At 48.7% G+C, this 22,266-nt stretch overlaps 1 protein-coding gene across 1 annotated transcript in view; it reads left to right on the top strand.

Moving 5' to 3' along the window:
* Nucleotides 1-8,289: 8,289 nt before the first annotated feature.
* Nucleotides 8,290-22,266, top strand: part of MMP24 (matrix metallopeptidase 24) — a 43,111-nt gene continuing 29,134 nt past the window's right edge. The window contains exon 1 of the mRNA XM_066384000.1: nucleotides 8,290-8,667. Within this exon, the coding sequence (XP_066240097.1) occupies nucleotides 8,419-8,667 (249 nt within the window). The 5' untranslated portion in view covers nucleotides 8,290-8,418. The remainder of the gene's footprint in view (nucleotides 8,668-22,266) is intronic.

Genomic DNA, 22,266 nt, shown 5'->3' with positions numbered 1-22,266 from the left:
CGCTAAGCTGCGAGTGTGTGAGGGGCAGGCTTACAAAAAGAAAAGAAAGAAGAAAGTAAAAGAAAAGGACAAGCTATAAGCCAAACTCTTGAGATAACAGGGGAGCTAAAGGAAAGGTCTTGTCCTGACAGTGCTGCGCGTCCACACCGTCCTTCCCAGCCCCACCTGCATTCCTCTGTTTACCCAGCACAGCTTCCCCGGGTAGAAAATACTTAGAGGGGATTCTGATCTGTTGTCATTATAAAGAATGCTGCAGTGAAGAATGTTGTATGTTTGTCTTTGTACATGGGCAAAGATTATCTAGGATAAACTCTCAAAATCAGAGTTGCTGGGTCAACGGTATGTTTACTTTCAAGGCAGAGAGGCGTAGCTAACTTATGCTCCACAGAGAGCCTGCCAACAGTACTTTCCTCATGCCCTCTTTTTTAAAAATTATTTTTATTTATTCATTTTAGAGAAGAGAGACACAGAGAAAGAGAAGGGAGGGAGGAACAGGAAACATCAACTCCCATATGTGCCTTGACCAGGCAAGCCCAGGGTTTTGAACCGGTGACCTCAGCATTCCAGGTCGATGCTTGATCCACTGCGCCACCACAGGTCAGGCTCCTCATGCCCTTTTTAATGCTTTGTAATATCCAACTTTCTTTTTTGTTCACAGTCTTGTGAGAAAGCGATAGCTTGTTGTTTTAATTTGCCTGTCTTTGAGTACAAATAAAGTCAGTCTTTTCAAATACTTATGAAAACCCATTTATATTTTTGTTTACATTACGCCCATTTGTCCTTTGCCATTTTTGAACCGGGTGTGTGCTATGTCTTTTTCTTATTGGTTTCTAAAAGCTGTCTTATGCTAAGGAAATTAATCATTAATATTTTACCTAGTTTACTGTAAAGTTCACTTTATCTCTGTGTGTATGTGTTTGCCAATGGAGATTAAGGCCTGAAGTTTTGAAACCACCCACATAAGCGAATAGATTTGCTTATACTATATTTTAGTATATGCTCTCTTTTCGAGGAATGACCTTTAGAGACCATTACACTCACTTTTTTAAAAGTTCAACTTATATCGGTTTATTTATTGAATAGATAATATATCCACATGGTTAAAAAAAAGAAAAAGGTCAGAGAACACAAAGATGTATACAGTAAAAAAATCTCCCTCTGACCCCATTCATAAACCACACAACCACCTAGTTCCCCTCCAGAGAGACAGGACAGTGGTCAGCGCTATGGGTCTCCTTCCATAATTTTCCTGTAAATAATAAAGTTTCTCTCTCTCTCTTTTATCTCTCTTCCACAATATTTTCTATTTATTTATTTATTTATTTATTTTTCTGAAGTTGGAAACGGGGAGGCAGTCAGACAGACTTCCGCATGCACCCGACCGGGAACCACCTGGCATGCCCACCAGGGGGTAATGCTTTGCCCATCCGGGGTGTTGCTCTGTTGCAACCAGGGCCATTCTAGCACCTGAGGCAGAGGCCATGGAGCCATCCTCAATGCCCGGGCCAACTTTTGCTCCAATGGAGCCCTGGCTGCGGGATGGGAAGAGAGAGACAGAAAGGAAGGAGAGGGGGAGGGATGGAGAAGCAGATGGGCGCTTCTCCTGTGTGCCCTGGCCGGTAAACGAACCCGGGACTCCTGCACGCCAGGCCGATGCTCTACCACTGAGCCATCCGGTCAGGGCTCTCTTCCACAATATTATCACATAAATAGTAGCAAGCTATACCCAGTATTCTGCATCTCACTTTTTCTCTCTCTCTCTTTTTTTTTTTACAGAGACAGAGAGAGAGAGTCAGAGAGAGGGACAGACAGGGACAGACAGATAGAAACAGAGAGATGAGAAGCATCAATCATTAGTTTTTCGTTGTGCATTGCAACACCTTAATTGTTCATTGATTGCCTTCTCTCACATGCCTTGACCGCGGGCCTTCAGCAGACCAAGTAACCCCTTGCTCGAGCCAGTGACCTTGGGCTCAAGCTGGTGAGCTTTTGCTCAAACCAGATGAGCCCTAGCTCAAGCTGGCGACCTCAGGGTCTCGAACCTGGGTCTTCCTCATCCCAGTGCGACACTCTATCCACTGCGCCACCACCCGGTCAGGCGCTCTTTTTCTCATTTAATATTACATTTTAGAAATAATTTTCTAACAGGTTGTAAAGTACTTCCTCATTATTTTTAATGGCCTCATAGTGTTCCATTGTGAGAACATCACTTTGAATATGCTTTTAAGGAAAAAATCTAAGTGGAAAATACCCCCTAAATCATTTGACGCTGGATCTTGAGACTGAGGCTAAGGGTTGAAATGGGACTGCCCTACATTTTTAAGAGTTAGACCCTTCCCTTCCTCCATGTCTTTACCCCCCCCCCCACTTTCTGCCCATTAAAATTCACACAGTCTTTCACTGCTTACAACTTTTAAGAATGTGCAGTCTTCATTGCACATGAAACAATTTCCTGGGGACATAGGCTCCTCTCAAGTACCACTTCCTTTTTGAAGCCTTCCTTGATGTCCCTGAACTTCCTTAGTCTGAGTGACCTCACTCCACCCCCCGATCCAGGACACTGCAATAAGTCGAGGTTACTTGTCACATTGACTTTGTGCTCAAGTCTTGTCTCTTTCACCTGAAGACTCTCACTTGCCACAGTACCTTCCAGAGTAGCTGCTTGGTAATGTTTACAGAATTTTTGAGGTAATTAATGAAAAAGCTACAAGATGTTAAGGATATATGCTTTAGTGTTGGACACTTGGGTTTTATTGCTGGTTTTGCTATTTCCTAGGTGGTTCATTGGGTAAATCATTTCCCCTTTCAACCTTTCCTTAGAATTCGCTTCCTAGGATGGTTGGGAGGATTAAGTGATACAACATAGATATGCTTGGCAAATATCAAGCCTTCATTAAATGTTAGCTGCTACAGTAGGGACTATCGCTACAGGCAGAGGGTACACTGCAATGGAATTTGCAGCGGGCGAGAGCAGTTATCCTCAACTATGAATACACCATGGTTCAAGCGGGAATTTACAGTCGGGGAACAGGGCAAGGGTCAGTGGATGGAAAATGACTAAGAAGAAACATCGGGGGTCTGGGCTTCTGGCTAAATGAACCTAACAGGATTCTTGGTGAAAGCAGGCCAGGGTGATCAGAAATCACCTGGGGATTGGTGGAGGATGAGGAACCCAGTCAGATATCAAGGTGATCAGATGTCGAGGGTGGAGGGTCCCTGGCTTAGGGTTCAAAACCAGATTTGAAAGGAGGTGCACAGATGGGCTTAGAAGCTTTACGCTTTGTCACCCAATGGAAGGCATTCTGAACTCTACAGTGAAGAAACCCATGTGACCAGGGCTGGAGGAGGGGGAGTTCCACAGGAGCATGAAGAGCAAGCACAGCGTCTTGGAACTTCAGGAACTTTATTTAGTTCAGTTCTCAATTTTTCTTGCCTCATTGCAACAGCCTCCTAGCCCATCTCCCTCTTCCACCAGAGACTGGTTGTGAGGAAAGCATCCAGCACAGTGCTGAACGAGATAACCAATACATGCAAGTCCCCCTCTGGCTTCCTCCAAGCTGGCGTCAGATTCACATGCCTCAAAGTCCTCTTCTTCCCCCAGGATGGATGAATTGTCCTCGCTGATAGGCAGGGTCTCCGCTCCTATGCGCGTGGACTCAAGGACATGGCTTCAGCAAGCCCCACCCCCTCACAGCATCCACCATTCCCTCTCTGCTAGGATCCTTCCCAGTCCCCACATAAACACGATTTCCCCCATCTTGAAAACAAAAACCACCTTTTTTTTTTTTTAACTCTACTTCTTCCTCCAGCTGCCACCTTTTCTCCTTCGTAGCAAAACTCCTTGGAAAAGGTAGATATACTCAACGTTTTCAATTCCTCCCTTATTCTCTCTTGAACTTTCTCCAATCAGATTTCTGTCCCCTCCAGGACTCAGAACTGCTCTTCTCAAGACCGCCAACGCGACCACATTGGTTAATCAAATCGCCACTTCTGAATCATCATGATTTGATCCGTAAGCATTACCAGCATGTAACACAACTGATTACTCTTCGGCCCTTGAAACACTTTCTCCACTTGGCTTCCAGGATTTCTCCCTCCCCTACTTTTCTTTTCTGCCTGTTCCTTAGAGTCCTTTGCAGATTCCCCTTCATCTTCCCAACCTCTAAAGATTCGAGTTGCCCCAGGACCAAGTCATCAGAACTTTTCTTTTTTCTCTCTATACTCATTTCCTAAGTAATTTCTTCTGGTCCCTTGCCTTTTAGCTATCTTCTTTATTCCAAAAACCTTCAAATTCATATTGTAGTCTAGACCTCTTTCCTGAACTCCAACCCACCTATGAAACAGCCTCTTTGCCATGTCCGCTAGGGTGTTTAATGGACATCACCCACTTATGTGCAAAACCAAATTTAATAGTTCTGTTCAAACCTGCCCCTCCTGTAGCCTTTGTGTGTGTGTGTGTGTGTGTGTGTGTGTGTGTGTGTGTGTGTGAATAGCAACTCCATCCTTCTAGTTACTCAGGTCAAAGGTTTGGTGTAAGTTGACTCTTGTTCTCATATCTCAGATCCAATACATTGACAAGTTTTGTCAACTCTACTTTCAAAATCTATTGAGAATCCAACTACATTACACGATCCCCAATTGGACCCTGGTCCAAGCCCCCATCAGCCTGTGCCTGGATTATAGCAATTGCCTCCTATTGACCTTTCTGCTTATGGCCTCTCAACCTGCTCTCAGCAAAGCAACCAAAGTGCCTTTGTTAAAGGTAAGTCAGAAGAAATGGCTCTACTATTTCAAGACCTTCCACTGGCTTTTTATGTCAGGTAGCTAAAAACCCTTCCCATCCATAACCTTCATCTTCTTTTTTGTTTGTTTTGTTTTTAAATAATTTTTAAGACTTTATTTATTTTAAAGAGGATTGAGTGAGAAAGAGAAGGAAGAGAGGAGCAAGAAGCATCAACTCCCATATGTGAGTTGCCCAGACAAGCCCAGGGTTTATGAACCGGTGACCTCAGTGTTCCCAGTCGACGCTCTATTCACTGCGCCACCACAGGTCAGGCCATAACCCTCATCTTCTACTACTCTCACCCTTTTTCAGTTCCGGCCACAGTGGTCTCCGCACTGATTCTCAAACGTAACAGGCATGCTGTTGCCTCACCTGCCCTCTCTGAATTAATTTCTCCGAGATGGCTGCAGGTCCACTCCCTTGTTCCAGCAGGTCTTTACTTAAAATATATCTATATAATTATAAATCTCCCTAATTGACTAATGGCAACAACTATAACTTAATCTTCTTTAAATCTCCAGCCCAGTTAGCATCCAAAATATATTTAATAAATATTTGTTGAATGAAGAAATAAGAGAGGAGGTGAAAGGAAGAGAGGTCTCACACTGCCCACAGTGAGCTCTGGCATGAATGTAATGATTCTTGATAAGATTAGCAACATCATCCACTCAGTTAACTATATCGTTTACAAAGTGAATCCCAACTATTCCTATGGCCCTTTTCACGAAGTGGAGGGGGCAGGGGTTATGAGTTTTATTTAACAAACAAGAAAAACAAAGCTCAAAGAGATTAAACGACTTGCCCAAAGGTGCAATACAAAGCAGTGACAGCCAATACCTGAACCAATATCTGACTCTAAGTCCAGGGCTTTCTCCATGAAGTTTTAAAAAGGAGAGAAAAGTCAGAGCCCCAGTGGTTCCCTCTTAGGGTGTTACTCTGAAGCCTTAAACTTCCTCTTCGGCTGGCTTCGCAAATGGACTCTAAACCTTCCCAACTGGGAGCTTACCTTAGGGATACATTTTATAAAGCAACCATTTGCCTTATACCAACCTCTTCCTTCTTAACCATTAATTACCTACTGCTACTTATGTCCACCATCCTTGGTAGCCAGCTCATGGACCACGCTAGCCCTACATCATCATCAGCAGTTCAGTGAGCACTCGGCATAAGGAATAAGGAGATGAATAAGACAGATCATGTCCTTAAGAAGCCTGCCCAGCCTGTTCCCTTTCATTCTTTGAGTGTACTATTTCCTCCTTTGGGAATATACCCTCTAAAGTCTTCCAACTTTGGGCAGTTCGTTGCTCTTTCCTCAATATTTCCAGAACTCTGGTTCTCATCTCCGTCGTAATTCTTCATGTAACCACAATGACTTGCTTGTGTCTGTCTATTGACTGGAATATGAGCGGTCCAATGCAATGGTGTGTCTGCAAGTCTTCAGTCTCTGTGATCTCCCTGGCATGGCCATCCCTCTGCCTCTCTGTGAAATGCTCCTCCCCTTTCCATGTTACTCCAGAATTCCGATTCCTCAATCTTTATTGGTACTCTTTAGACTCACTTGTTGGTTCAACATCTCTCAGGCCCTGAATATATATGCGTCTTAAGGGGGGGCTCTTAGCTTATACGGCTCTTTTCCACTCCAGTCTTTCCGTTTCAATGATCATGTTGGCTAGAGGTTTCCAAAATATTCGTTCTCCACCCACTTCTGAACTCATTTCTACCTGCATCTCAGGTATCTTGTGGTCACTTCAATCTCAGAAAGCCTAAAACCAAACTCCTGTCACCACCCTCAAGCCAGTTCCTCCTGTGACAGCTCCATTTCTGTGAAGACACAACCATCTACCTTTCTGACCTTGCCATTACTTCAAACTCCCTTCTTTTTCTTTGCCCAATATCTCTTAAATCTGTCTCCCTCTATTCTAGAAAAGAAGGCAGGTTCTCAGGTCACATTGCTTCAGCTCTCCACTTATGAATCCTGCAAATTTGGCAAACTTATTCAGAGTTTCCAGTTCTTTATCTTAAATTGGGTAATAATAGCATCTATGTCATAGGGTTTGTTTATGAGGATTAAATGAGATACAACACCACAAAAGGTTTAGCCCAGTGCTTGATACATAGTAGGCATTCAATAGATATTAAGTATTTTTGTTATCATTATTAGTTCCTTATACCTAGACCATTGCAGTAGTCCACCAACTCATCTGTCTGCATGCTCTGGTCACTGTTTTCTACACTGGGAGGGAAACTAATGTGAAACATCTATTAAGTTCTAAGCACTTCATCCTCACAGCAACCTTATGCAGTAATATCAGCACCATTTTACAAACACAGAACAGAGCCAAGATGGAACATGGGTCTGATTCTAAAGCCTGTTCCCTTTCCACATTTCCAGATTACCAGGTAGCCATAAAACACCATTTTCCACACATCACCCTGCTCAAAACAAAAAAAACCAACAACAAAAATACCTTCAATCACCACCACTCCCATTTCCCTTCAAAACATAACCCAAATTCATTATCCTAGGAATCGCTTCCCTGCACTTCCCTACGGGAATCCTGTGTTGCAGAGAAACTTATCTGCTGCCCCAATTACACCCTGCCCACCCTCCCCCTCCTACCTGAAATGCCCTCTCCATTCCCCTTCCCTTGTTTAAGTCTGCCCTTCCTTGAACGCCGAGCTAGAGTCCTACCTGCTCCCTAGCCCTTCCCTGACTTCGTCAGTCCCCCTGGCCCTTGAAAGTACCCTTTTTGACACGTGATGTTCACTACCATGTGCTTCTCTGCATTTAAGCTTTGCTCATCAAGTTTTAAACCTCTACACTTCAAAGAACCAGCCTCCTTTCCTTTCCTATCCCGAGTACAGAGTCCTACATATATGTACGAAGTGCTCCATAATATGGGTTGTTTAGGATGACAGATGATCTTCCCAGCTGGGCGATCGCTCTCCCCCTGGTGGGTGAGGGAATGAGCTTCACCTTAATTTCACCTAATGTCTCCCAGGTCCGCCGCCCGCCCCGCCCCGCCCCCAACAGTACTCGGCTCGGTTCTTCAGTTTCTCACCCTCCCTGCCTAGGACAGACCCTCAGACCCTCTCCTTCAGGCTTGTTTCTCCAGCCCATTCTCCTCCAACCCGCCATTGACCCCAGGACAGCTCCTCAGTCCCTTCCCCCAAGCCAGCCCCAGACCAGTCCTTCGGCTTCGGACCCTCAAAACCGTGTACCCTGCCCCAAAGCCGTCACGTGGTTCTAGCTCCGGGATTATTTGTTTGGCCTCTTCTCCCACGGTCGGGGCTGCCCCGCAGGCCCCCGTCTCCAGCCCACCCTTCGGAGCCTGCCTCCGGAGCTGTTCTTCTGGCCTCTGCGGCCCCCGCCCCGCCCCGCTCGGCCAGGGCTCCAGGGCCGGCCCGGGCGCTGCCCCCGCGCCCTGGCAGCCCCCCGCCGGGGCGGGGCGCGCGGAGGCGGGGGCGCGCCGGCGGCCGAGGCGGCGGCGGCGGCGGCGGCGGAGACAGGCGGGCCGGGCGCGTGTCCGCGGCGCCGTGACTCGGCGGCTCCGCAGCGGCTGCAGCGGGAGGACCCGGCCGGAGCCCCCGCCGCGGCCGCCATCGCAGCCGGGCGGCCGGGCCCCGCCGCGGGGATGCCGAGGAGCCGGGGCGGCTGCGCCGCGCCGGGGCCTCCGCCGCCGGGCCGGGGCCCGCGCTGGAGCCGCTGGCGGGCCCCCGGGAGGCTGCTGCTGCTGCTGCCCGCGCTCTGCTGCCTCCCGGGCGCCGCGCGGGCGGAGGTGGCGGCGGCGGCGGCGGCGGGGGCCGGGCCCCGGGCGGCGGCGGCGGCGGCGGCGGCGGCGGCGGCGCGGGTGGCCGAGGCGGAGGCGCCCTTCGCCGGGCAGGTGGGGCTGGCGCGCGGGGCCGGGGCGCGGGCTCGGGGCCTCCGGGCAGGGCGGGGGGCGGCGCCGGGGCCGGGCGAGCGGAGGTGGCGCTCCGGGGACCGGCGGCTGGGACCCGGGCCGGGGGCGGGGGCCCGGGGCGGGAGCTGGGAGGGCGGCCCGGAGCCGCTTCAGCACCGCGGACAGGGGCAGCGGGCGCGGGCGCGGGCGCGGGCGGAGCCGGAGGGTCGGGCTTGTTGTGGCGGCGGTGGGGTGTGTGGCCTGCATGACTATGTGTGAGGGAAGCCGTATGGCGCCTCGGAGTAAATAGTAAGCGCAGCCGGTCTGTTGTGGGCTGGGAGGAGAACCCGAGGATGTGCACGCTGGAGCAGAGAGGATGGGGTGGGGGGCGAGCGACGGGGAAGGACCCAGTCGCCGTCTTCCTAGCTGAAGGGCTGTCACGTGGAGGAAGGATAGACTTGCTGTGCCTGGCCCCACAGGGCAGAACTAGGGCCAACGGGGGTGGGGGTAGGCGTTGCAAGAAGGCAGATTTCGGCTCAATATAGGAAGAAGTTTGTAACAATCGGAGCTGCTCAACCAGCTTAGAGGCGGTAAGCTGCTTGTCACTGGCATATGCCAGCAAAAGCTCCGCGAGGGTCCTGGATGGATACATGCATGATACCTGCATGGATACATGCATAATAATGACAATAATCCCAGCTAGCGTTCCCTGAGCACTCATGACCTGCCAGGCCTGGAACTATGTTGTATCTGAATTAGTATCTTACTTAATTCTCATAACTACTCTAGGAGATATAGTTGTAATTATTAGCCCTATTTTACATGCCCACATGTCCTTCCTTCAGTGGAAATAGAGAAGTTAAATAACTTGCCCAAGGTCACACAGCTAGTGAGTGTTGGCGTTGGGATTCCAACCTAGGCATGCTGGTTCTGGTCACATGGAGCTGAGGGCAGTGGACTAGGTAATTTCTTTGGTCTCTTCCAACCTAGAGGTCTGCAATTTTAGTAAGTGACGTTGGTTGAGATAGTGGCTTTTTGCCAAGGAAAATCAGAGTGATTGCCTTAGTAAATCCTAGGAGATAAGAGTGTGCTTGTTGGAACAGGCAGCCTATTTGTTCAGAAGAATCTGCCAGAACGGGGGATTGGACATGGTACTCGGAGGTCATAAACTCTCTGAAATTGTGTTTGTATGTGCAAATGTGTTTTTCTATGAGAGAATCCATTGCTTTCTTCAGACTCTCAAAGGGGTATGTGATTCCAAAAAAAAAAAAAAAAAAATTAGGGTGGGTAGAAAGTCTCTTTAGCCAGTTGGTAGTTGTCTTCCAAAGATCTTATAATTGTGACTGACTTTTAGTGAAAACTTTCCCTAGCCTGTTTGTGTTTTCATCTTTGTTATTTCTCAGTGTAAGTTTATACCCTATAAAGAGTAAGATTCCTTTGGTCTCCTTGAGTGCACAGGGGGCGGTGGAAAGACCCTGAGTTTAGGAGGTGTGGATCCTAATCCGACCTTGGCCTGTGGTGGTTTCTGTGACCTTGGGCCATTTCCTTGCCTTCTCTAGGCATGGGTTTTATCATCTTCAATATGAAGGGATAGGGCCAGAAGATCTCAATTCTGAAACCCTTTATATTCCTATGATATTTGAAGCTTTAAGAGGAGGCTATTTGGCCTTCAATTTTGCACACTTAAGTTTCCCTCTCACGACAGGCCACCTCTCGAATAGCGGTATTCATCCTCTGGGTCATTTTAGTCACCCTTTCCTAGTTATCCTTGGGCCCTGACTTTCAATAGATATAAACCTGACCATTGTCCCCAGCTGGGGGGCCCTGTAGTCTTGCCCTAACAAAGGCTGATTTCCTCTTTGGTCTTCAGGTCCTTTCCTGCTTCAGCCTATCCCTTTGCCAGCCTTCCTGACCCCAACACATTTCCTAAAGGCCACTGCCTTTAGGAAACAATCTAGCTCCAAGATCCCTTTCCTGGGTCAAAACCGATAGCCTGGAACACAACACCCTACACGTGAATTATTTTTATTGGCATGCATTGTCTTTCCTGTCCTCACATTGACGTTTACCTGCCACTTTGCATCCCACTCAATACCTTTCCTTCAGTTCTCACTCTGTTTCGGCAAAGCATTTCCCTACCTGAAAGGGCTTAATATGATCGTCAGTCCTGAAAATTCCACTTTGCTCTACTTCTCCTGGATCACTTATAAAAAATTTAAATCAGACAAGTCCCAGCAGAGTCTCTCAGGGGCCCCTGCACTCTTAATTTCCTTTCATTCAGAGAAGTCACCATTTCTTTCCATCTATTGTTTCCTATCTCTAAGTGAGTTCTAGGGCCATGATAAAAACACCACCCTAAATTCCATGATGACTCCAGGACTAACATATTGTCTTTCAAAACTTTCTGATGGATGAATTATATCCACTGCTTCTCTCAACAGTTTACACCTAATTATCCCTTTATTGAGTATGAGTAGATAACATGCTTGAAACCTTGTAGAAATATTGTTGTTTTCAGCCAGCCGATAATGTAGCCCACTCCTCTTTCTGTCTTTTGAAGCTTCTGGAGTCTGACTCCACCCCACCTCCTCATTAGAAGGCTGCCTTTCCCTGTGCTCATTGGTATACATTCTTACGCCAGAAAGGCTTGTCCCTCCTTCATCTTAAGACAAGTGACCCAGATTTCTCTGGGCTTCTACACATGCTGCTTATGTCTGCACCTCCACCCATACATCTGCAACCTTTCCTTAAAGTTCTAGTCCAAGGCCCTGGCCAGTTGGCTCAGTGATAGAGTGTTGGCCCTGCATGTGGAAGTCCCGGGTTTGATTCCCGACCAGGGCACACAGGACAAGTGCCCATCTGCTTCTCCACCCCTCCCCCTCCTCCTCCTCCTCCTCTCCTTCCTCCTCTTCCTCTTCTTCTTCTTCTTCTTCTTCTTCTTCTTCTTCTTCTTCTTCTTCTTCTTCTTCCTCCTCCTCCTCCTCCTCCTCCTTCTTCTTCTTCTTCTTCTTCTTCTTCTTCCTTCCTTTCTTTTTCTTCTTCTTCTTCTTCTTCTTCTTCTTCTTCTTCTTCTTCTTCTTCTTCTTCTTCTTCTTCTTTTCTCTCTCTCTCTCTCTCTCTCTCTGTCTCTTCTCCTCCCACAGCCAAGGCTCCACAGTTTCTCACTTCAGAAAAATACAAAAAAAAAAAAAAAAAAAAATTCTAGCCCAAGCTCTGCTTCTCCAGGAAACTTTCCTTGACTCCTCTAGTCATTTATTTCTCTTCTCCGGGGAATACTTTGAGGCATCCCCAGCCAGTTTGCCACTTAAGGTTTTTTTTTTTCTTGTTTTTTTTTTCGTTTTTTTTTTAAAAACTTTTTGTTCGAGGTGAGCCCGCCCCGCGCCCCAACTGCCAGCACCCTCTTCCCGGGCCCCCGTCGTCACCCCGGGGCCGCGGGGGCTCGGGCCCGGGGGAGGCACCGGCCCCCCGAGGTGCGGGCCTGGCCGGGGGCCGCCGCATCGCCCCCTGCGCGGACGCGCTGCCCTCCCTCCCGTCGCCGCCCCCTCCCTCCAGCTGCGCCTCTTAAGTTTTTTAAATACTTAAACATTACTTTGGGGGGGAAAGCCTTTCCTGACCAAAACGCCTTATGTTTCCAATCTAAAACAATCCCCAAGGCCCTGGCCGGTTGGCTCAGTGGTGGAGCATCAGCCTGGCATGCAGGGGTCCCGGGTTCGATTCCCAGCCAGGGCACACAGGAGAAGCGCCCATCTGCTTCTCCACCCCTCCCCCTCTCCTTCCTCTCTGTCTGTCTCTTCCCCTCCTGCAGCCAAGGCTCCATTGGAGCGGGTTTGGCCCGGGTGCTGAGGATGGCTCTGTGGCCTCTGTCTCAGGCGCTAGAATGGCTCTGATTGCAGCAGAGCAACACCCCAGATGGGCAGAGCATCGCCCCCTGGTGGGCATGCCGGGTGGATCCCGGTCGGGCACATGCGGGAGTCTGTCTGCCTCCCCGTTTCCAACTATAGAAAAAAAAAGAAAGAAAAAAGATACAAAAATAAATAAAATAAAATAAAACAATCCCCAACTCTGAAAGCTCATCATTATGTATGCAAGCCTACAATGATTCTACTCTTTATCCTTGATACCAATAAGTCACATGGATCTGAAACAGATGCTCATGGGCATGTGGATCTCCAGGTCCTTTCTAAAACCCTTCTTAGGAATGGAACTTACTGCCCACCTGCCCTTCTTCAGTGGAAGTAGAAGTTATTCCTTTTAGTGGTGGTTCTGCAATTTCACCCTTGAGTTTTTTCATAACCCATTAAGTAGGTTGTCACCTAGTGGTTGTGACATACAATAAAGAGGAATTGAGAAAGAGATGGTCATGACCTTAGAGACCACCAAGTAAGCATACAGTAGTACTTAATAGATACTTTTTTTCTTTTTGTCTTTTTCTGAAGTGAGAAGGGAGGAGGTAGAGGAACAGACTCCCGCATGCACCCGACCGGGATCCATCCAGCATGCCCACCAGGGGGCGATGCTCTGCCCATCTGGGCCATTGCTCTGTTGCAACTGGAGCCATTCTAATGCTTCAGGCAGAGGCCATGGAGTTGTCTTCAGCCCCTGGGCCAAACTTTGCTCCAATGTAGCCTTGGCTACAGGAGGGGAAGAGAGAGACAGAGAGAAAGGAGAGGGGAAAGGGTGGAGAGGCAGATGGGCGCTTCTCCTGTGTGCCCTGGCTGGGAATTGAACCCCGGGACTTCCACACACCGGGCCAACGCTCTACCACTGAGCCAGCCAGCCAGGGCTAATAGATACTTTTTGAATTGCCATTAGTGAATTGCCCAAGTGCACTAAACTTGATACAGGATTCAGAACTAGAACTTTTCCCCAGTTTCCTGACTTCTTAGTTGAAAGCATTTTCATTATCTTTGGCTTTTGGTTCCATATCTCTGGTCTTTCATTACCAAAGACAAAGCCCAAACTGTTTTCATTCAGTCTGTTTTCTCATTTGCTTTTCTTGAGTCTTTCTTCTGTATTTTGCACATGGGAAGGGAGGTTCCCACCGATTCTCTGATCGGCTTTCTATGTTTGGTTTACAACATCTCTTTCTCTTATTACTGGAGTAGAATGCCCCACAAATAGTTCTCTTGGCCTTCCTAGTTTACAATTTGAATCTCGGGAAGATCAGCATAGGCAGAAAGAGACAAGCCAATCAAAATAGGCCACATAAATAACAGTGTGATGGCTGGTCCAAGGGCATAATGGATTCCTGCCTCTAGACCAGTTTGAGGGATTTGCTCTGGGAAGATGGAGAATGTTCTCCGGTTTGGATCTGTAGTCAAGGAAAGTTAGAGCTCTGAATGTGTCTGGGGGTGGGTGGGCATATTAGGAAGCACTATCAGATTCCCAAGCCAAAAATTTATTTCAATATTATCATGGCCTCCATCATATCTTTATTGTTGTTTACAAAAGAAAAATTCTCACTCTTAGGAAGTTCTTCCTTTTACCTAACCTGAATATAGTCACTATATTTTTCATTCACTTTATCTTACTATGACTGTGGTTTACTTATTACTATCGGGTGCTTTGCACTTTCATGTGCATGGCTCCGCTTGACCCTGGCAACACCATGAGACAGATAGGGAAGATATTGTCCTCATTTTATGGAAGAGCAAACGGAGACTCAGGGAGATGATGTGACTTGTCTATAGCTTGTCCAGGGACCCATGTGTAGCTATAAACAGCAAAGAGAGGACCCGAACTAGGTTTTCTGTCCTTGGTCTGTGCTTCCCCTCTACACTAAACTGTCCTGTTCTGGATGACAGTGACAGCCTTTTAGCTGATATTCTCCATTTTCTGGTATGTCCTACTCCAGTCCTTGGAGAAGTAGTTTTAGAGCAAATAAATGTAAATTATAATTGTACGAAAGAGATCAACCTCAGGAACTGCTAAGCCTTATGATATGGTATAGTTTGAGCTCCAAATGAGAGGAGCTGAATTCTTAATAGACTGCAGCCAATGTCTCCTCAGTACCTTGCATGTGCCTAGAACATTCTAGACACTGGATAAACATTTTAAAATTAATTTCATTGACTGCGTCCGCCACCAACTTCTTTAAATAGTGAGTGCGTGGTACATTAAAAATCAGTACTGTACCTCTCTGGAAGAACAAATGAATGCATGCTAGAGGTATAAATAAGGGCTTGAGAAACACTGAGGGGGAGGAGATGAGGTCCCCAGCTGAGGCCGGGGAAGTCAGGGAGCTTTAGGAAGAAGGCTGATATGGAAGATAAGCCTTTGAGGAAGAGAAGGATGGTGAGTGGTGAGGGGTCAGTCCAGACAGAAGCAAAGCCAAGAACCAAGGCTCCATGAAAGTTTGCGGCATGTTCTGTCAACAGTAAATAATTTGCTGTGCCTGGGGCATCGAGTTACTTGCTATTTCCAGTAAGAGTGTATGAGAAGAGGACACTGAAAAGCGAGGCTGAGAGCAGATTGTGAAACTGGCTTCCTTCCAAAGGCGGAGGGGAGTCATGAAAGGTTTCTGAGCCCAGAAGCAACCTGTTTGGAGCCACGTTGAGGGGATAGAGGGACCGGGGCCTGTTCTGAAGCTGTTCTGGGTGCTGGCTCCTGCCCTGGGTGCCGGTGTCCGCTCCAGGTGCTTCCAGCTGTCTCAGCACAACTTCTGTCTGCGTACCTGTTTCCGGGGCTGGTGTGTATGGGGGGAGGAGCTGTGAATGCAGCCCTGGCCCTCTCCAGCAGAGAGATCTGAACACAAATCATCTGGGTTCTCTGGATTGCAGGACCGAGCCCATTCAAGTCCTTCACTAGCTTTTCGTCATTACTCCATGCCTTCATTTAAAAGCCAACTTTGAACTAGACTTCAATGATATATGGGATAACAGCAAAGCCATCTATATTAAGGATAATATTTTCTCAAAGATCATACATACCACATTGTTATAACAAAGTAGGCAGAGAAAAAGAAGACATTGTTATGAATAACTTTCGTTAGCAGTGATCACTTAAAAACTCAATTCTGCACCCCAGACAAGAATATGTCTCTGTGCCGCTAAAATGTGGGGGGCACAGTTCTCTGTGCCGCTAAAATGTGGGGAGCCAGAATATGGAAGTCGACCTCCACCTCATCCTCTCCTCCCCGGCCTGCACAGAATCAACCGCCACGCCCCAGCAGCCCCACCTCCTGAGTGGACGGTCCTTGGTTCCATTTCCCTTCACCTCCACTGCCTCCGCCTTAGTCCAAACTTCTAGCACGTCTTGTCTGGACTTGAGCAACTTCCCACCTGATCAGCCTCTCTTTCCCACCTCTAATCCTCCTTCAAACAGCAGCCAGGGTGACCTTTTAAAAATAAGCCGACACGGGGTCAGTTATAGCTGAAGCAAAATATGGCAAAAGTTGAGATTTAACAAAGCTGGCTGGTGGTTAGCCAACGTTCGTTTTATTATTCTATATGCTTTTAGGTGCTTGAAATATTTAATTTAAAAAATAAAAACCAAACAAAATATCTTACCATGTTCCTCCCTCCCTCACCTTGCTTAAAATCGCTTTTAGGATAAAGGCTAAACTACTATCACTAGACTACGACTTCTTCATTTTAGTTCTTGTGCAAGAACTTCGAAGCCACCCAAAAGTAGAATGAAGAGTGTTAGGGACCCCCGGTTGCCAGCACCTGCTGGGCTGCCTAACCAGGCCCGAGGCCCCGCCTCCCGAGCCCCGCCCACCTCCCCAGCTTCCTTTTGTACCGCCTTCTCCGTAAACTCCAGCCACCCTGGCCTTCTTTCTATGTATTTCCCTCATGCGCAGGCGCCTTCCCACCCCAGGAATTCGGTATGAGAGTCTTTGTCCTGGGACATTCATCATTCCCCCTTTCCCTCTTTCATTCAGACACAGGTCCGTCGGGGAGGACATCCCTGACATCACCGCCGCGTCTCCTGTCATCCCCGTCACCATCACCTTCTCCTTTTCCTTCACGCCGCTTATCACAACTGTAAGGAAACATTCCGTCTCTCCATGTCTGTCTCCCCCACCAGGCTGGACGCTGTATGGGGAAGCGTCCAGTGGGGGCGACAGACACTTAAACCATTGTTCATAATGTAATATGACAGACGCTGTGAGTGAGGGGCGCGAATGGTAGTCGGGATTACAGAGGAAGTCCTTGTTACCCCTGAAAGCCATCCCAGGTGAAGTCGCCTTCAAGTTGCACTTTTCAGGATATTGAATAGTTTATCAAGGAGAGGCCAGAATCCACGTGAAAGGACATTCTAGGGGAGAGGATGAGGAAGGAGCAGAGGAAGGAACCAGCAGGATGTGTTCAGGCAACACAAGAAGGTCCGTAACTAGAGTAGGGGTCCGTGGGCTGGGCAGTAAGAAGGGTAGGACATAAAGACAGAAGGTAAGGCTAGAAAGGTGCATGGCCTCAGATTGGAAAGCTTGTTGAATGCCACACTGAGGAGCCTGGACTTTAAGACTGGCAGGGAGGAATCGGAAGGTCGGCTCCACACTGAATCTAATTAAGCTAAAATAATAGAACTTCATATAATTACTTAGAAGTTATCTAGTTCAGCCATCTGCCTGCTACAACTGAGAAACTAAGACCTGATCACGGTCTTTGTCTTCCCTCTTCCCTTTTCCAACTCATCAATAAGTCAAGCCCCGGGGACAGGAAACTGGCTAGGGTGCAGGGAGGCGCTGGAAAGGGCAGGGAAGACTCAGGCTCCTCGCTTCTCAGGAGGGAATGAGAGCATCGCCACACTCCCCGCCCAGGGAGGAGGACTCCTCAGACCTGGAACACTCGGACACCCCAGAGCTGACCCAGAACCCCAAACGTGCCCCCTCCCTGGGCATGGTGGTTGTCTGGCTTGTGGTGGCCTCCTGGGAGTGGGCCAAGGACACTGTGCAGAACACCAGGGAATTCCCGCCAGTGCACTTGCCACCCACTCAAGAGCTGGTGGCAGCCAAGAGGGAACACCGCGCCGTTAAGGTGTTTGTCAAGAAGCTAAGTTGGGCATTGTGGGCGATCCTGAGGGCCCTTTTTACACTGGCTGCCAGTGAAAAGAAGAAAAGGCACCATCTTCAGAGGCAAACCAGAGCTACCATGGGGGGTGTGGCATGACAGAGAGAACCCGCCTCAGGGGGCAGGGACCCTACACTCCATTTTCAGTTCTCCTACCAACTTGTTTGGTGGTTTTTGGATAAGTGATGTCTCCCTCTCTGAGGTTTGTTTTTTTTTTTTTTGTTTTGTTTTTTCCGAAGCTGGAACCGGGGAGAGACAGTCAAACAGACTCCCACATGCGCCCGACCAGGATCCACCCGGCACGCCCACCAGGGGGCTATGCTCTGCCCCTCTGGGGCATTGCTCTGTTGCGACCAGAGCCACTCTAGCGCCTGGGGCAGAGGCCAAGGAGCCATCCCCAGCGCCCGGGCCATCTTTGCTCCAATGGAGCCTCGCTGTGGGAGGGGAAGAGAGAGACAGAGAGGAACGAGAGGGGGAGGGGTGGAGAAGCAGATGGGCACCTCTCCTGTGTGCCCTGGCCGGGAATCGAACCCGGGACCTCTGCACGCCAGGCCAATGCTCTACCACTGAGCCAACTGGCCAGGGCCTCTGAGGTTTATTTTTCTCTTCTGCAAAACCAGCATGTTAAATCTGATGCTCTCTAAGTATTGTCGACTAGTGCATTTTCTAGATAACCGAATGGTTAAGCCTTCAAGGTTGAAGTATTCAAAAATATGATACTGCTCTAACCAACTGAGCTACCCAGCCAGGGCCCTGACTTTTTTTTTTTACAGAAACAGAGAAAGCGTCAGAGAGAGGGATAGACAGGGACAAACAGACAGGAACGGAGAGAGATGAGAAGCATCATTCATCAGTTTTTCATTGTGACACCTTAGTTGTTCATTGATTGCTTTCTCATATGTGCCTTGACTGCAGGCCTTCAGCAGACCAAGTAACCCCTTGCTTGAGCCAGTGACCTTGGGTCCAAACTGGTGAGCTTTGCTCAAACCAGATGAGCCCGTGCTCAAGCTGGCAACCTTGGGGGTCTCGAACCTGGGTCCTCCGCTTCCCAGTCCGACGCTCTGTCCACTGCACCACCGCCTGGTCAGGCCTGACTATTTTTTTTTAATTATTATTATTTTTTACAGGGACAGAGAGAGGGATAGATAGGCACAGACAGACAGGAACGGAGAGAGATGAGAAGCATCAATCATCAGTTTCTCGTTGCGACAGCTTAGTTGTTCACTGATTGCTTTCTCATATGTGCTTTGACCGTGGGCCTTCAGCAGACCGAGTGACCCCTTGCTCAGCGACCTTAGGTCCAAGCTGGTGAGCTTTTTTTTTGCTCAACCCAGATGAGCTCGTGCTCAAGCTGGCAACCTCGGGGTCTCGAACCTGGGTCTTCCACATCTCAGTTCGACACTCTATCCACTGCGCCACCGCCTGGTCAGGCAAAGCCTGACTATTTTTAATAGAAAGCTTTTCTAATTGGGTGACATACTTTCTGCTTTAAATTAGAGGTGATACATGTCTTCATGGCATAGGGTCATCACCCCCAAAGGTCCTTACTGTAGTGGTTCTCAAACATGTGTAGGCAGCCCACCCATCCTAGGTACAGATTCCCAGCCCCCAGCCTCAGAGAGTCAGATTCAATAGATCTGGGTTCAAGTTTGGGAATACGCACTTTGAACACGCTCCCCAGAGGATGCAATGCTGACCGCCTGTGACATTCAGGACTACACTGAGGAACAAACATCTTGGTGTTTGGGACTACAGTACAGGGAGGGGCTTAAAGCATCTGTCACTTATCAGGAGACTAGTAGCTATTATTGTTGATATCATTTGCTGAAGACTTCATACCATGTATTATGTTATTTAATCTTCACGACCACTCCATGAGGCACATGCTAATGACTCGTCGCAGGTGAGGGCAGTGAGCCGCAGAGAAGCCCAGTGGCTTGCCTAAGGTCGTGTAACAAGTAAATGGCAGAGATAGGATTTGAACCCAACACAGTTTGTCTCCGGAGTGTACACTCTTAACTCTGACCCAAAACGTCTTCTCAAGCTGTCTCTCGCCTCGCTGTCCTCCGCACCCTACATCAAGCCTGCTCACGCCACCTGCCCAAATAGAAAAACCAGCAGCTCTCACTCTGAGCCGCATCCTGGGAGGCTACTGACTGAATGCCTAGTGCTTTCTCTAAAACAGAATTTCGGATCGAAAGGACCCTAGAGGGTATTGAAGGCAGCCCTACACGGGAATCCCTTTATAGCAATGGTTCTCATTTGGGGGCAGTTTTGCCCACCTCTGGGGAACTTTCAGCACTGTCTGGAGACATCTGGCATCTAGTGGGTAGAAGTCAAGGATTCTGCTAAACAGCCTCATCCTACAGTGTGCAGGTCAGCCCCCCGCCCCCCACTCCGTAACAGAATTATCTGGCCCAAAATACCAATAGTGCTGAGCTTGAGAAACCCTGTTCTATACCAAGTTCAGTCTCATGATCACTTGCCTTGAACACTTCAACTCATTTTCATTCAATAAATATGTATCTGTGACAGGCCCTGTGCTAGGTGTGTGGATACGATGGTGAAGAAGACAGACGAAGGGCCCTGCCCTCAGGCAACATACAGTCAAGAGAAAGAGACAGGTGACTTGACACATGATCCCAGCACTGTGTGATAATGAGATCTCTATTCTGTAATCTCCCATGCTGGTCTTGGCTTTGCTCTCTGTGCCAACCAGAATATAAATCTCCTTCACCCATAGCCAGTTGGCTTTTTGAAGACTGCCATGTCCCCTGCAGCCCTCCCTTCTCCAGTTTACAAACTCCTCATTGTTCCTCGCAGGACACGGGTCCCAGTTCCTCACTTTCCTGGCCACTCTTTCTTATTCATGCTGTCGTCTGTCACTGTCCCTCTACATAAACAGCCTCTAGAATGGGACTTGGACCTCCTGTGCATGTTGAGACCAGTGCCTTGTTCCTGTCACTCACACCATCACCCTAGATTATGACCTTGGTTGCCCAAACTCTTTGATCAAATTCCTTTCTTCTTTCTCCCTCATTCGAGCCCGTGCTTTCAAATTTGACACCTTCCTGCCTGGTCCTTTTTTTTTTTTTTTTTTTTTTTTGTATATTTCTGAAGTTGGAAACAGGGAGGCAGTCAGACAGACTCCCGCATGCACCCGACTGGGATCCACCCGGCATGCCCACCAGGGGGCGATGCTCTGTCGCAACCAGAGCCATTCTAGCACCTGAGGCAGAGGCCACAGAGCCATCCTCAGCGCTTGGGGCCAACTTTGCTCCAATGGAGCCTTGGCTGCGGGAGGGGAAGAGAGAGACAGAGAGGAAGGAGAGGGGGAGGGGTGGAGAAGCAGATGGGCGATGGGCGCTTCTCCTGTGTGCCCTGGCCAGGGATTGAAACCGGGACTCCTGCATGCCAGGCCGACGCTCTACCACTGAGCCAACCTGCCAGGGCCTCACCTCTGACCTTTCTGATAACGGAACACTTCCCCGCTGCACTTCGGACCAAACCTCTGACCCTGCCCACTCTCCCGCTCCTCCCCCAGGTCTCGCAGTCTGGTTTGGGCTCACATCCCACCAGGTGGGGTGCTCCTGCGCGCCTTCAGGAGCTCACACAACTGTAACTGACCCGTCTTGCTCACTCCCTGCCTCCAGCCCCACCCACCACGGCCATGTCTGTTTTCCAAGAGCAGAGGGGCAGCACCCCTAGTTGATCTGCTTCATTCTGCCTCCATTGCCGCTTCTTGACCTTCCCTCCGCCTCTGCCGTCTGCCACTCTTTCCTCTTCCGGCCGCGTTTTCTTTCCTCGTTACTCCCTGCTCTCCCTCTGCCTGCCACTAATCCTGCGTGTCTCAGCTTGGGCTTCTCAGGAACCCAAACCCTGCCTTCTGCAGCAGACCAGTCACACGGTGCTGTCTGTGATCGCCACGTCTTCGGTTCAGCCCAGCTATTTTGGTCCCTGCTCTGCACTCTGAGATTTTTCTCACTTTCTTCGGGTTTACACCTCTTTCAGCACTTAACGGGTGACAGACATCTTAGAGCCGGTTAACCGAGCTGGAAAGGTCAGACTTCTGACGTGGCTGGTGATTGATTAATGGGTCCAGGCGTAAAAAGATGAAAGGTGGGTCATTTTGTTTAAAACTCAATGGCAATTTTTCCCTTAGTGGATTTTTATCTTTTTAAATTTTTTTCCAGATGGGACATGGAGCCTATTGCCTTGTTAAGCAAAAAAGTCATACCACACTAGATTCAATTTCAGCACGTTTCTTCCCACCTCTAATAGACACCAGGAATTGTACTTGGTGTTCTCATGCATATTACTCATTAAAACTTCCCAAGATCAAGTCCCTGTCTTGGTACCCAGACAGTGCCTCCTAGACAAACCGTTCCTTCCTTCCTTCGTTCATCCATTCATTCTGTGGTTATTTATTGTCCTAGGCCCTGTGCAGAGGTTTATGCTAAAAGTTCCCTATCTCCTTCCGTAAGCAGTAAGGAGGGCAGGGGGGAGAAGATTCTTAAATTCCACATTAGTTTAGAGGTAGGTGCTCAAAAAACGCTCGGTTGGCTGACTGGTTTGTCAGCGGTATCTGCCC

This window comes from Saccopteryx leptura, chromosome 5 (assembly GCF_036850995.1).
Source record: "Saccopteryx leptura isolate mSacLep1 chromosome 5, mSacLep1_pri_phased_curated, whole genome shotgun sequence".
Taxonomy (NCBI): Eukaryota; Metazoa; Chordata; class Mammalia; order Chiroptera; family Emballonuridae; genus Saccopteryx; species Saccopteryx leptura.
The sequence above is the reverse complement of the archived record's forward strand: the minus strand, read 5'-3'. Positions and strand labels throughout refer to the sequence as shown.